The 13,637-nt window shown below is 50.4% G+C and overlaps 1 protein-coding gene across 1 annotated transcript in view; it reads right to left on the bottom strand.

The window, feature by feature from the left end:
- The window catches only part of CPNE5 (copine 5), a 147,771-nt gene that overhangs the window by 93,132 nt on the left and 41,002 nt on the right, over nucleotides 1-13,637 (bottom strand). The window contains exon 4 of the mRNA XM_063297694.1: nucleotides 365-468. Coding sequence (XP_063153764.1) covers nucleotides 365-468 — 104 coding nt within the window. The remainder of the gene's footprint in view (nucleotides 1-364; nucleotides 469-13,637) is intronic.

Raw genomic sequence — 13,637 nt, 5'->3', positions numbered from 1 at the left:
TGTATGAGTTTAATTTTTATAAAGGTATTAATATGAGGTTGGGAAAAAAATAAAGATAAAAAATGTGACTGCAATGTATTTTATTCCCAAAATGTGGAACCTACTGAAAATCGAAAACTTCGGCTTTAATCTACATAGAACTATTGCTGCCCTTGGTGCTCAGAATAAAGAGAACCCCTCTGAACCTCAATGCACATGCTGCTTTTTTCAGTGCAAGCCCCTGTTAGGGCAAAGCACTTGCATATCCTTCACCACAGCATCTCATAAGATACAGGATAGAATCAGATTGAGAATTATTATGGGTACACACTGATATTCCCTTCACATGCTCAGTTTCTAGAAGACCAGGAAGTATGTCACTCACAGATCAAAACGCAAATTCTGCTTCTCTTCAAAAAAGTAATCAAGGATGAACTTGCGCACAAAGTCTGGGTTCAAGGTGTTGTCGATGACTTCAGTCCTGCCAAACTGCAAAGGGAAAGGGAACCAAATGAGTGTGGCAAGTCTAGTAGCGTTACAACAACTAGCAAGAAGACTTGAAAAGAAACAGTATTTGTACCACACCCCAAACTGATCCTGGGATGAAGGCTAGTCTAGACACTTTTAAATAATACGTAACATTTGTTTTATGCTTCTTGACAAGCTTCATCAATTGCCTCCTTCCAATCTTAAGAGGTGGGAAACCATTCGTTCATCTCTTAGTCCCCAGAGTGAGCAACTTCCAGATGTGCTGACTTCAACTTCTAGCACGCTGAGCAATGGCCACGCTGGCTGGGGAGAGGCGTCTTTCAGATTGACAAGAGGTCTGGTAACTTGCAGACAGTTCAGAAACTGGGTTGCGTGCCACAGCTTGCCTGGTCCTGCTTCAGGACAAAGGTTTTAGTCTTGGCAGGTGAAAAGAAACAACAACAACAGAAGAGAGCAAAGAGGGAGCATGGCAGATGTGCCAACTTTCTCCCCCTCCCCACCAAAAATCTTTTCCTTTAATGGCATGGTTCTTCTATACTTTACATGTGATGGTCAAGATTTAGTTATTAAAGCTGGCTTTATTAGTGCTGGTGTTTATAGTTACAGGTGAAGGTGAAAGGTCCCCTGTGCAAGCACCGAGTCATGTCTGACCCTTTAGTCCCCACTTAATGATGGTAATTGGGACTGGAATTTCCATCGCTAGGTGATGCGGTCGTAAAGTGAGATGTCATGTGACTGCATTGTTTAACCACAACAAAATCCCCCTTGCTATCATTAAGTGAATTTTACTGGTCATTAGCCAAGCACCCACCCCAATCCAAGCCATTCCGGGCTTGGTCCTTCCCAGCCCCAAACCCTCAGTTAGGCAAGTGACTGTCATGCGCTGCCTACCTCTGAATAACATTCAGACACTGGTTTGCGAATCAGGCTCTGGTTTATTGCAGGGCAGGTACAGCGTTGGTAGAAAAAAGCTGAGAGTGACAGGAGCGCGCCGGTGCGGGGTTTAAATACCCCGCGCCGGTCAGCGCCCCCTCGCTCACGGTCACGTCACCCCCCTTTGTCCCATGCGTTGCCCTGCCGGTGGGTGAGGGCTTCCGGGATCGCCTATCATCAGGTTTCCATTCCTCTGCTGATTGCTTTCAGCTGGGCGATCCCCGTTGTATTGCCGCTGATGGCTTGGGTGGCTCCGTGATCCGTTTAGCTATTGTTTGTTGGCCGTTAGTCGTTGTGGGTTGATGGCTACTTAACTTGTACCCCTTCACCTATTTCCTTGTCATTGTCATGTGTGCCATTGCGCTGATGACTTTAGCTCAACGGCACTCATGACATACTGCCCCCTTTTCGAATAGTGTTCTCCCCCGGTTTTCTGGGTTTTCCCCGTGGAGCTGTCAAAACGCCACTTTTTTTTTTTTTTTTTTTTTCAAAGTTCCCGCCGGAGTAGTTGTCGCCCCTCCCTTTGCTCCTCCCTCTACCACGTGCCTTCCCAGGGTGTGTCCATGGTGCGCATGCTCGGGTCCTGACCTGGCGTGCGCATGCTCCAGCCACACCCTGTTTGTTTGGCTCAGTTCGGCGAGGCGAGAGGCGTGGCTGGTCGGGTGCTTCTCAGCTCCAGGTAGGGCCCTTCTTTTCTTATTTAGAGTGCGTCGCCTTTGTTGTGTCTCCTGGGCGTTGCCCCCAGGTTGCCCTGTTGACTTGCTTGCCACTCCCCCGCGGCCGGGGGGCGGGGGGAGGGTGCTGGCGATCGTTTGTCACCACCCCGTGGGCCCGGGGCGGGGGGAGTGAGTCCCGGGGGGGGGAAGGTCCACCCAAGTCGCGGGCTTGGGGGGGGCCCTTTCCCTTGGGGCACGGGAGGCGGGGGGGGCCTGCGGGGGGGGGTTTGGTTTTGCTGACCTTGGTTGCGGTTTGTCGGGGTATGCCCGGTGAAATGCTCTGGTCAGGTCAGGCGCGTTAACGTTGTGCGCCGCCACCCATTCCGGGTGGGGGAAGTGTTTCCACCTGACCAGATAGTGTAGAGTTCCTCGTTGCTTGCGGGAGTCGAGAATGTCCCTTATCTCGAAGTGATGTTGCCCGTCGATCATTAGCGGTGCGGGCTGTGGCGTGCTTGGGTGCCATCGGGAGGTGGTTGCCGGTTTTAGGAGGCTGGTGTGGAACACCGGGTGGAGTCTCCGGAGGTTGTGTGGCAGGTCCAGGCGTATTGCTACCGGGTTCACTATTTGCGTGACTCGGAACGGCCCGATGTACTTAGGCCCCAGTTTTTTCGAGGGTTGGGTTGACTTTAGGAACTTGGTGGATAGATAGGCCATATCCCCCGCCTGGAACGTCGGTTGTTGGCGCCGGTGCTTGTCGGCCTGCTCTTTGTAGGCAGCCTGTGCCTCCTTCAGCGCCGCCGTGATTACTGGCCATGCTTCCGCGATCTTCCGTCCCCAGTCGCTAGCGTCCACCTGGGGTTCCGGGGGTTGAGGTAGCTCCGGTATGGGGATGAAGTCGCGCCCCGAGACTACTTCGAACGGAGTTTTCCCCGTGCTCGTGTGGACGGCGTTGTTGTATGCGACTTCGGCGAACGGGAGCAGTTCAGCCCAGTCGTCTTGGTGGTAGTTAGTATATGATCATATAAATTGCTCTAAGGTGGCATTAAGAACCTCAGTGGCTCCGTCCGTCTGAGGGTGCCAAGCCGTAGATAGGGCCTGTTGGGTCCCCGTCAGCTTCAGGAAGGCCCGCCAGAATTTGGAGGTGAACTGTGTGCCCCTGTCGGTCACCACACGTGCGGGACATCCGTGTAGCCTGTACACGTGGATGAGGAAGAGTTTGGCTAGCTGTTGTGAGGATGGGACCGACGTGCAGGGGATGAAGTGGGCCTGCTTTGAGAAGTAGTCCTTCACCACCCAAATGGCCGTTTTCTTCTGGCTGGGTGGGAGGTCCACTATAAAATCCATAGAGATTTCCTCCCATGGGCGGGAGGGTTCTGCCACCCGTTGCAATAGCCCCGCGGGTTTGCCTGGTGCCCGTTTGGCCCTAGCGCACGTTGGGCAGGACGCCACGTAGGTTTTTACGTCTCGCCTGAGCGCGGGCCACCAGAATTGACGCCGTGTTAGGTGTAGGGTCTTGAGGAACCCAAAGTGTCCCGCTTGCTTGGCGTCGTGTGACCTATGTAAGATCGCCTGGCGTTGCGAGTCCGGGACGTAGATTCTGCCTTCCCCCCATGCCAGGTCTTGCGCCATCGTTACCTTGTCGGGGTTTGCCAGGAACCAGGGGTCGGTTTTGAGGGCGGCGGCGAGGTCCGTGCGCATTCCCCCTGGTAGTTGCGGTTGGCTTCTTTCCGTCGCCGGTTGTCCCGCCGTCGGCTGCGCCGTAGAGTCAAGCTGCCTCCGTGCGCCGCTTCGGGTGGTCACGGCCATCCCCAGTTGCGAGGCGGATAGGACCGTCCCAATGGTGTCTGGGGCGGGCTCTTCGTCTTGGGGCAGTCGGGAGAGGGCGTCGGCCAGGAAGTTCTTCTTGCCCGGCATGAACTTCAGCTGGAAATCAAAGCGGCTGAAGAATTGGGCCCATCGGACCTGTTTTGGGCTAAGGCGTCTAGGCGTTCGTAGGGCCTCGAGGTTCCGGTGGTCCGTCCAGACCTCGAATGGTTGGGTGGCTCCCTCGAGTAGGTGTCGCCATGTCTCTAGTGCCGATTTCACCGCGAAGGCTTCTTTCTCCCAGACGTGCCATCGCCTCTCTGTCTCGGAGAACTTCCTTGACAGGTAGGCGCATGGTTTCAGGAGTCCCGTGGGGTCTTTCTGTAGCAGGATGGCTCCCAGGGAGAAGTCTGAGGCGTCGGCTTGGACCACGAACGGCCGTTCTGGGTCCGGGTGCGTGAGGATTGGCTCCGTAGTGAACAGCGCTTTCAGCTTGTCGAATGCGGTCTGGCACGCGGGAGTCCAATTCAGCACTGTGCCTGGGTTCTTGGCGCGTCGGGTGTCCCCCACCCCTTTGGTTTTGAGGAGGTCCGTTAAGGGGAGGGCTATCTCAGCGAACCCCCGGGCGAATGACCTGTAGAAATTCGCGAATCCCAGGAAGCTCTGTAGTTGCCGTCTGTTGCGGGGCCGCTCCCAGTTTAGCACCGCTTCGACTTTTGCGGGGTCCATTTTGATGCCGTCCCCGGAGATTCGATACCCCAGATAGTCTAGGCGCTCTTTGTGAAACTCGCACTTTGTAGGCTTTGCATAGAGCTGCGCCCTTCTGAGCTTGTCGAGGACTTGCCTGACTAGGGTTACATGTTCCTCGTGCGTTTTTGTGTAAATAAGGACGTCGTCGATGTAGACCAGGACCCCTTTAAACAGATGTTCATGCAGTACCTCATTGATGAGCTGCATGAACACCCCAGGGGCCCCCGCGAGTCCGAAGGGCAGTACCTTGTACTGGAAAGCACCTAGGGGGCAGTTAAACGCCGTCTTCCATTCGTCCCCCTCCCTGATTCGGATGCGATAGTACGCCTCGCGAAGGTCCAATTTGGAAAAGACTTTGCCCGGGGACAGGTGGGCGAGCATGTCCTTCACCAGGGGTAAGGGGTATTTGTTGGACAGGGAAGCCGCGTTTAGGCCCCGGTAGTCGGTGCAGAGCCGTAGGGTCCCGTCTTTCTTCTCCCGGAATAAGACGGGGGCTCCGACCGGTGAGCATGCTGGCTCTATGAATCCCCTGTCTAGGTTTTTATCAATGAACTCCCGGAGGGTTGCCATCTCCTTCGGGGTCATCGAATAGATCTTTGGTCGAGGTAAGGGGACGTCGGGCAGTAGGTCGATCCGGCAATCCGTCTTGCGGTGGGGGGGTAGTTGGTCAGCCTCTGCCTCTCCGAAGACCTCGGAGAAGTCGGCGTATTGTTCTGGTAGGTCTGCTGTGGTAGCGGCGTTGTCTTGTGTGGTCGCCTCCGCTCGTCCTACCGTGGGGTTGCTTTTGCCAGCTGGAACTGGTGCTCGATACTCGCCGTCACCGAATGTGAAGGTGCGGGTCGCCCAGTTGATCCGCGGGTTGTTTGTCGCAAGCCATGGCATCCCCAGGACTGCAATGGGCCGTCCGATGTGCGTGACTACGAACAATGTGCGCTCGGTGTGAGTGCCCATTTGCAGGGTGACCGGCTCGGTTTGTAGCGTGGCTGGTTTCCCTCCCGCTGTAGAGCCGTCCAGCTGGTGGAATGCCAGCAGCGTGGGGAGGGGGAAGCAGCGGAGGTCGAGTTTGGCGACTAGGTCGGGGTGGATGAGGTTTTTTGAGCACCCCGAGTCCACTAGTGCCGCGGCCGTGGTGGCTCCGTTGCCGGCAGAGAGTTGAATTGCTGCCAATATTACGGAGCTTTTGTCGTTTCGTTGAGGTGGTCCGCGTTGCTGTCCCACCGCCTGCCTCGCCACGCGTCTCAGAGCAGGCGGGGAGCATTTCCCGCCGGCTGGTCGGGGTCGGTATTGTCCTCTTCCCCCCAGTAAGCGTCCCAGCCCTCTTCCGGTGTCGCTGTGGCCACGGTCATTCGGCGGTGAGGAGGCGGCCCCGGGTTGGGTGGTTTGGGGCTAATTTTCGGGGTGGGCTTGGGCGCGCTGGTCGGCGGTCGGTTGGCGAAGCAATCCGCCGTCTTGTGCCCTAATTTGCCACACCTCCCGCAGGGCTCCCGGTTGAACTTCTTTTTTGGGTATATGGGGCCGGCCATCCCCCCGTGTGGTGCGGGTACCTTTTTCCCGGCATAGTTTGTGTCTTCCGTGGTTGTCATGAGGAAGGTGCGGTGCGCGTGTTCGGCTTTCCCCGCGAGGTGGATCCACCCGTGTAACGTTTCTGGGTCGTCGCGGTAGAGGGCCCATTGGAGAACGTCGCGGTTGAGCCCCCTTTTGAAGATTTCCAGCAGGGTGGTCTCGGACCAGTCGCTGACCTTCCCCGCGAGGGCTTTGAACTCCAGGGCGTAGTCAGGGACCGTGCGTGTGCCCTGTTTAAGTCTTTGGAGTGCACTTTTCGCCCGTACTTTGGCTAGGGGGTCTTCGAAATAGTTTTTCATCTCTTTGATGAAAGCAGGGAAGGTGGCGAGGGCGGGGGAGCTGGACTCGTACAGTTGGACGTACCAGTCCGCCGCCCTGTCTTGGAGTTTGATCGCCACGGCGGCGATCTTGTCGGCCTCAGAGTCATAGGAGTGTCCGTGCCTCCCCATGAACTCCCTAGCGTTGGTCACGAAAAACGAGAGTTTTGTGGGGGTCCCATCGAAGAAGATGGGGAAGTCCTTTGGGGCCCGGGCATTTTGTGCGGCCCCGCCTCTCGCTTCCCGGGGTGTGGTGTCGGCCGCCTGTGCCGTCTGCTGGCCCTCCGCTGGCCCGTGTGGGTTCGGTGCTTCGCTCGGGGTGTGGGCTTGTGCGGGGACGTCGTTGGGTGGCGCGGGGGGCATAAGCGCCTGGAGCATGGTCCGGAGTTCCGTCAGTTGAGCCCGCATGGCCGCGAGTTCAGCTCGTGCCTCCTCGTCCACAGCCCGCGCCGCCGCTGGGGCCGGTTCCGTTGGCGCGTCCTCGGGGGTGGGTTGCCGGCGGGGTTCATCGTCCCTCTGCCGCGGGTCCGCTTCCTCCGCCATCTGATGGGTGTCTCCGTCGTCCTCCTCCGTGTTGAGCGCCGTGGGGCTGTCGCTCCACGCCCGTTGCTGGGGTGCGATGTGGAGCGCGGGGTCCTCCGCTGGTTTCGGAAGTCGTGCTGCTCCCTCCCGCGGTCGGGTTGCCTCCGTCGCCATCTCCCCTTGGGGTTGGAGCTGAGGCTCGGGTCGGGTGGGGTGGGCGTCCATGGCTCCGGGAGTCCGCGGTGCCTCTGGCCTTGGTCGGTCCTCCTCTATCTCTTGCCGCGCGGCTCGCCCTCCTTGCCCGCGCCGTTCCGGCCTCATCTTGCTGGTCTTCTCGCCGTCTACTCCTCCCGCGGCTCGTTGTCGTCCGGTGGGGCTCGGCGAGGCTGAGTTTATGACTCTCAGCTTTATGTCATGCGCTGCCTACCTCTGAATAACATTCAGACACTGGTTTGCGAATCAGGCTCTGGTTTATTGCAGGGCAGGTACAGCGTTGGTAGAAAAAAGCTGAGAGTGACAGGAGCGCGCCGGTGCGGGGTTTAAATACCCCGCGCCGGTCAGCGCCCCCTCGCTCACGGTCACGTCACCCCCCTTTGTCCCATGCGTTGCCCTGCCGGTGGGTGAGGGCTTCCGGGATCGCCTATCATCAGGTTTCCATTCCTCTGCTGATTGCTTTCAGCTGGGCGATCCCCGTTGTATTGCCGCTGATGGCTTGGGTGGCTCCGTGATCCGTTTAGCTATTGTTTGTTGGCCGTTAGTCGTTGTGGGTTGATGGCTACTTAACTTGTACCCCTTCACCTATTTCCTTGTCATTGTCATGTGTGCCATTGCGCTGATGACTTTAGCTCAACGGCACTCATGACAGTGACTGCCTCCAACTCCCCCCACCCGCCTATCTCCCCCCCATCCCTGCCCCTTTGGCCGCATAAAAGGTGAAAGGTCGGTGCGGAGAACTGGGAGAGAAGGCAGCTGCGTGAAAGACATGGCCTGGGGGCTGGAGCTTCCTGGGGCGGCTTGGGGCAGCTGGGCTGGGGCAGTTGCAGTTTGTGCTGTACTACAGCTCAGGAGCTTCTTGCAGCCCCAGAACCATGTTGCAGGGTGCAGAGATGCGGGGAGATGGGCGGCGGGGGGGAGTTGAAGCACCCCTGCAGTTTTAAGTGTGGATGGGCAGCCGAGTGCCTGAATTTTGATCATGTGACTGTGGGGGTGCTGCAATGGTTGTAATTTCAGGCACAGGTCTTAAGTCTGTTTTTTTAGCACCGTTATAATTTCGAATGGTTGCTGAATGAATGGTTGTTAAGTGAGGACTACCTGTATTGTCCTGACCAAGCAAAGATCACGCCGAGATGAGGAGAAAGTCTCTAGTGTTTTATTTACTGCTATTGTAGACAGAAAATCCTACCAAACTGAAGAAGTGTGGGAAAACCCAGACAGATAAACCCCAAAACTCAAGGTGGGTCTGTTCTGGATTTCTCTGAATGACAGCTCAAAGTCTCTAGACTACACGCGCGCTTTCCCCCCTGGATAGGGGCCTTCTCCTGCTCAGCATCCATACTCATGACATGTATGCAGCACTGCAGATAATATACACAAATGCAGAAGCAGGTAGAATATGCATCAATCAGCTAAGAAAAGAAACACAACACAACAAAACAAGGAAACAGTATTTAATTGACTGAGCTTCAGCCAAGTCATTGTTTTTATAATATTTCAGTTATCAAAATCTGTGCCTCCTCCAGCATGTCAGAATTTCTAAGCTCAGCAGCCAAAGTTGTTTGATTTGTTTCCAAAAAGCAAGAACTCTGCCAAGCCAACAGGCACATTTGGAAGAAATGCTTCATCGTTAGGTGCAAGCTAGGGACATCACAGCAAGTGACGCACACAGAGAGCAGCACCCAGTTACACAGGCACAGCTGGGGGGAAAGGAGTGGTCTGACCTTTCCAAAGAGATATGGGAAGGAAGTGGCAAAACGGAGACAGGGCAAAATGTAACAGTGAAATCGGGAAAGGGGAGGAGAAAAGAGTCTCTTGTAAAGACAGATGCCCGTTGCATCAAGAACTGCTAATTTCTTCTTTGCATCACAACAACCGGTAGTCATCTTGAGACAAAGCTAGCCTAGAGAGAACACATAAAGGCCATATGACTAAGTCTCCAAGTGCTTCAATTAATCAGATATTAATTATAACCATCATTCCTCAGGGGGTCACGCAATAGAGGGGTGAATTTCAAGAAGCTCCACCTAACATCTTCTGGAGTATAGGAATTCTATGAAATGTATATTCCAAATGCCAGCAAGTTGCTTTTGAGGCAGCAGAGATTTTCAAGGCCAGAGAGGATGGAACAAATCCAGTTACCTGAAATGACAGGATATGAAATTGTATTTTGAGAGAAGGAGAATTTTAGGGTTCTTTAAAGGGCAAAGAAAAGCTAGGTAAAAATATTGAAACAGGAGCTTGCTTTCCTAAAAAAAAAAAAAATCTCTGTCCTTACATTCTTTATGCTGAATTGCCAGCTAACCTCTTGCCTTCTGTGATGAAATGTGATGTCAGAAGCAAAGAGGAAAAAGGAAAAAAAGGAGCTTGATCAGGCTTTTAGATGAGTATTTGCCACACAGAGGAGAGTCAGGATTTTGCACCCCCAAGCCAGCCTCCCAAAGGGAAAAAGTCCACAAATAAGAGCGAGAAAATGGAGATATTGGCTTTAATCTGGTGTCAGCTAAAAAGCCATAAAAGAAAGGGCTGTAGATGAAATAAAGAGAATGTACTATAGAAAACTGGGCAAGCAGCAGATAGTAACCATTTAAAACATTCAGGACAGAACTCAAGCTATAACTACGTGAGTGAAGCAGTCAAAGACAGCCTCTGATTTTGCTATTAAGCCCAACGTGTCCATCAAGCTGCAGTTATCTGAATATTTTAAGGATGATGCAAGTGCTTATGTAGAAAGGAAGAGAATGTTCACTGTTAAAGAACACAAGATAAAAACTTGACACTGCCTAGCATTGCTTGGATGCAGTATTTCTATAAAATTGTGTTGGTCAAGAATGAGGAGACCCGGGTTCATGTCACCTTTAGCTATGGTTACTGAGTGATATTGGGCTGGTCTTCTGTCTTAGCCCAATCTCAGTGTTGATGTTGTAGGAGGAAATTGGAGGCAGGACTTGTTGTGTTGAGTTCTTGGAGGAAAGGCAGGATATACATCTAACAAATAAATAAACTGGATAAGCACCTTATGCACCTCTGACTCCAGTAGGTCTGATAATGCCAGCAAGGGAAAGAATTGGGTTTTGGCATTTGGGATAACTTGCAGCTGGAGGGCAAACAGCATTTCCAAGAACAGCTGATTCATGAACCAAAGTGCTCCTGGGACAATGAATTATTCAAATAAAGCCAGAATGTCAAAAGAACAATCATATGGCCCTACAATATTGTACTAAATGTGCAGCTGTCCAGGGCAGTTTTTAGTGTTCCTGGCCAACACAAGTAGGAACTTTTTCAGGTTTAAGCAAGTCAATATGCATATATACTGATGGGAAGTCTGCAAATCTAGCTTTAGATTTGCAGACTTCCCATCAGTATATATGCACACTGACTTGCTTAAACCTGAAAAAGTTCCTACTTGTGTTGGCCAAATCAATGGGAGCTTGAACAAGTTATAAATTTATACTAAGAAGACATACCTGGCATGCTATTTACCCATGTGGTCTGGGTTATTTATTATGTGCTGTAGAAAATGTTGTCCTGCCAATTCCCTTGGGAAAAAAAACCCCTGCCTATATGTGTTAATAATAAACTTTCCTGCTCTGTCCAGTCACATTTTATACTACAAGTGTTGTCAGAACTGAAATTCCCAACATGGTGCTTAGAGGTACCAACATGCTCACCAGCAACTTCTTCAGTTCTCCTGCCTCCCGACTTGTGCATTTTTAAAACATTCACTAATATGTTTATTGTTTATATGAACATTTCCATTAATTACCCGCCCTCTGAACATTCTGCCCCCAGAGGTGAGGCAGGCCCCTTCGCTCCCGGCCTTCCGGAAGAACTTGAAAACCTGGTTCTGCCGCCTCGCTTGGGGTGGGACGGGCACCAGTTCATCTTGGGGGTGGCTAGTTTCTTAGATCTCTCCCCAATAAATAAGATCTGCACCGCTTGGATTTTATATTTTATATCTATTTTACCTTTTTATTGATCTATTTATATTATAATTTATATGTTTTAATTTTGATCTTATTGTAAACCGCCCAGAGTCCCCTTTTCTGGAGAGATGGACAATGATAGAAATTTGAAAAATAAAATAAACAAACAAACAAATAAATAAATAAAGACTTCTACTTAATTTCACTTTCAAGAATGTGTATGGGGCTCAGATTTGCTCCATTGCCTTTTTAGAAAATAAATATTAGGCATGGCTGCTTGTTTCAAATTTGTATCTACTTGCCTGCAAAAAGGACAAAGATAAGCAGAGATAAAAGGCAGTATATTGCAAGATGGTGAGCTAGAAGGAATGGCAGGTACAGTTCTGCTGCCATTTTGAAAAGGCCAAACTCTGCCCTACAGCCATTTTGTGACAGTGCTGACAGTGTTTTCCAAAATTCCAAATGTGCCCACCAGCCCCAAACAGTTAGGGAACCTTTCCTAGAGGATCAAGAGCTACAGCCAATCAAGCAGACAAACAATCAAAGAGAAAACAATACCCTGCTCAAGGAACTACCAAGGAGAAAACCACACCCCACCAACACTGGCAGGGCAAGCTACTGTGTATAAACCAGGAGCAAACCCCACACTCACTCACACTGATGATGTTATCTAGTTGGGTAATGAAACGTCTGCAAGCAAACAACCAAGCTCAGAGAGTACCAAGGACTCCACAAGAGCTGCAAGTCAGGACTTTGGTAATATAAGAAAGTTGCTTTAGAATGATATTCCCTAAACCAGAGTTTCACAAACTTGGCAACTTCAAGATGTGTGGATTTCGACTCTCAGAATTCCCCAGCCAGCATGCACAGCTAATGGCAGGGAAAGGGCCTTTTTTGTAGTGGCACCCAAGTTATGGAAAACCTTTCCCAGATAGGTGTACCTAGTGGGATTGTTCTTGTTTACAAGATTTTTTTACAAGAATTCATGCAATCTAAGTCTTCTTATTTTAAAAACTGTATGTTTAATGCTGTAACTGTTATGAGCTTTGATTTTTATTGTATTTCCTGCTGCTTTTCTTTTCTTTTTTAAATAGTTTTTATTACAAGGTTTTACATAAATAAGAAGTACATTCAAAGAAAAAGATATAGTAAATATGAAAGAGGAAAAAAAGAAAAAGGAAAAAAGAGGCAAAGAAAAAAGGTGATAGAAAAAAGAAAAATAACAGAAAACATGAAAAGAAATATAAAGAAATGGCTCTTAACATCTTTTTCAGCAACTGAATTAAGACTTTTTTTAAGGTTATCACTAAAAATATATGTTGTCTTTACTATACCATAAAACTGATCAATTCTATCTATTAAATGCTAAATTATTTACCTAAAGCTCCAGGCTGTTACAAATATATATTTGGGGGGGACCTCTTTCTTGCCCCTTCTTTTTTTGCTATGTATATTGTATGCATGCATGCATGCATGCATGCGTGGGTGGGTGGGTGGGTGGGTGAAAAATGCTCTAATAAAGTAGCTGAAAACTGATGTACTATGCTCCTGGTTTATTTTGTGGGGCCTCAATAAATGCTTGCTCTGATATTGCACATAAGATCCTATATATTTTGTAAAAGGTACACCAGGAGAAAAAGAATAAGAGAAAAGTATTGTTTCTCAGTTGAAAAAAAATGGGATTGCATGTGGGAAAGCTAATTCCTCTTAACTAGCAAGTTGAAGGTGAGAAGAGCAAAGGCTATTGCCTGCATTTCTGATGAAAAGCTCCTTTTTCTCTCCTTCCCCTTCACTATTTTGTTTACCAAAGAATCCATGTTTATTTATTCAAAATATTTATACTTTGTTGACTGAAGAAGTAGCTAAACACAATATATAATTAAAACTGATTTCCATAGAGTTGGTGTGCTTGCCACACAGAGATGCTGAACTTCATTACAGTAGCTGAGTCACTTTCAGTATGCATCTGTTAGCAGGAAAACACAGAGCTGAAAATAATAATAATATGGGATGATTTTAGCAAATCCCCCAAAGGATCATCTTGCCATGGGCTGAGCATCTGTTCTTTTTGGGAAAGCAGAGGCACTGTGTTTTGGAGGTAGATTTCCAGTTTTGAGCTCTATGCTAGTGGACATCCTACTTGGGGCAGGTGGCTGGATCTAATCTTGAACTGCAGCATGATTCACTACCCAGTTACAATTTCTATGACTGCCGTGAAAATAGACAACCTTGAGTCAGGCTTAGTTCCTGCTGAATTCCCAGACCTAACCATGTATTTTTTCTAGAAACAATGGTTTTCCACTGCCTTTTCCCACAGAGTTGGGGTTTTGGGGGGAAGGGGGCCTTCCCAGTCTTGCCTATGGATCAATTTTGCTTATGGTTCCCTGGTGGTCTCCTATCCTAGTCATAAATAGGCTTGATCCTGTTTAGATCCTGAGCAGAAATTGGCCAAGTGCTGCTACCTGCAGAGGCACTGTGATGATAAA

This window comes from Candoia aspera, chromosome 3, assembly GCF_035149785.1.
Source record: "Candoia aspera isolate rCanAsp1 chromosome 3, rCanAsp1.hap2, whole genome shotgun sequence".
Taxonomy (NCBI): domain Eukaryota; kingdom Metazoa; phylum Chordata; class Lepidosauria; order Squamata; family Boidae; genus Candoia; species Candoia aspera.
Note: the sequence above shows the minus strand (reverse complement) of the source record. Positions and strands in the feature narration are given on the sequence as shown.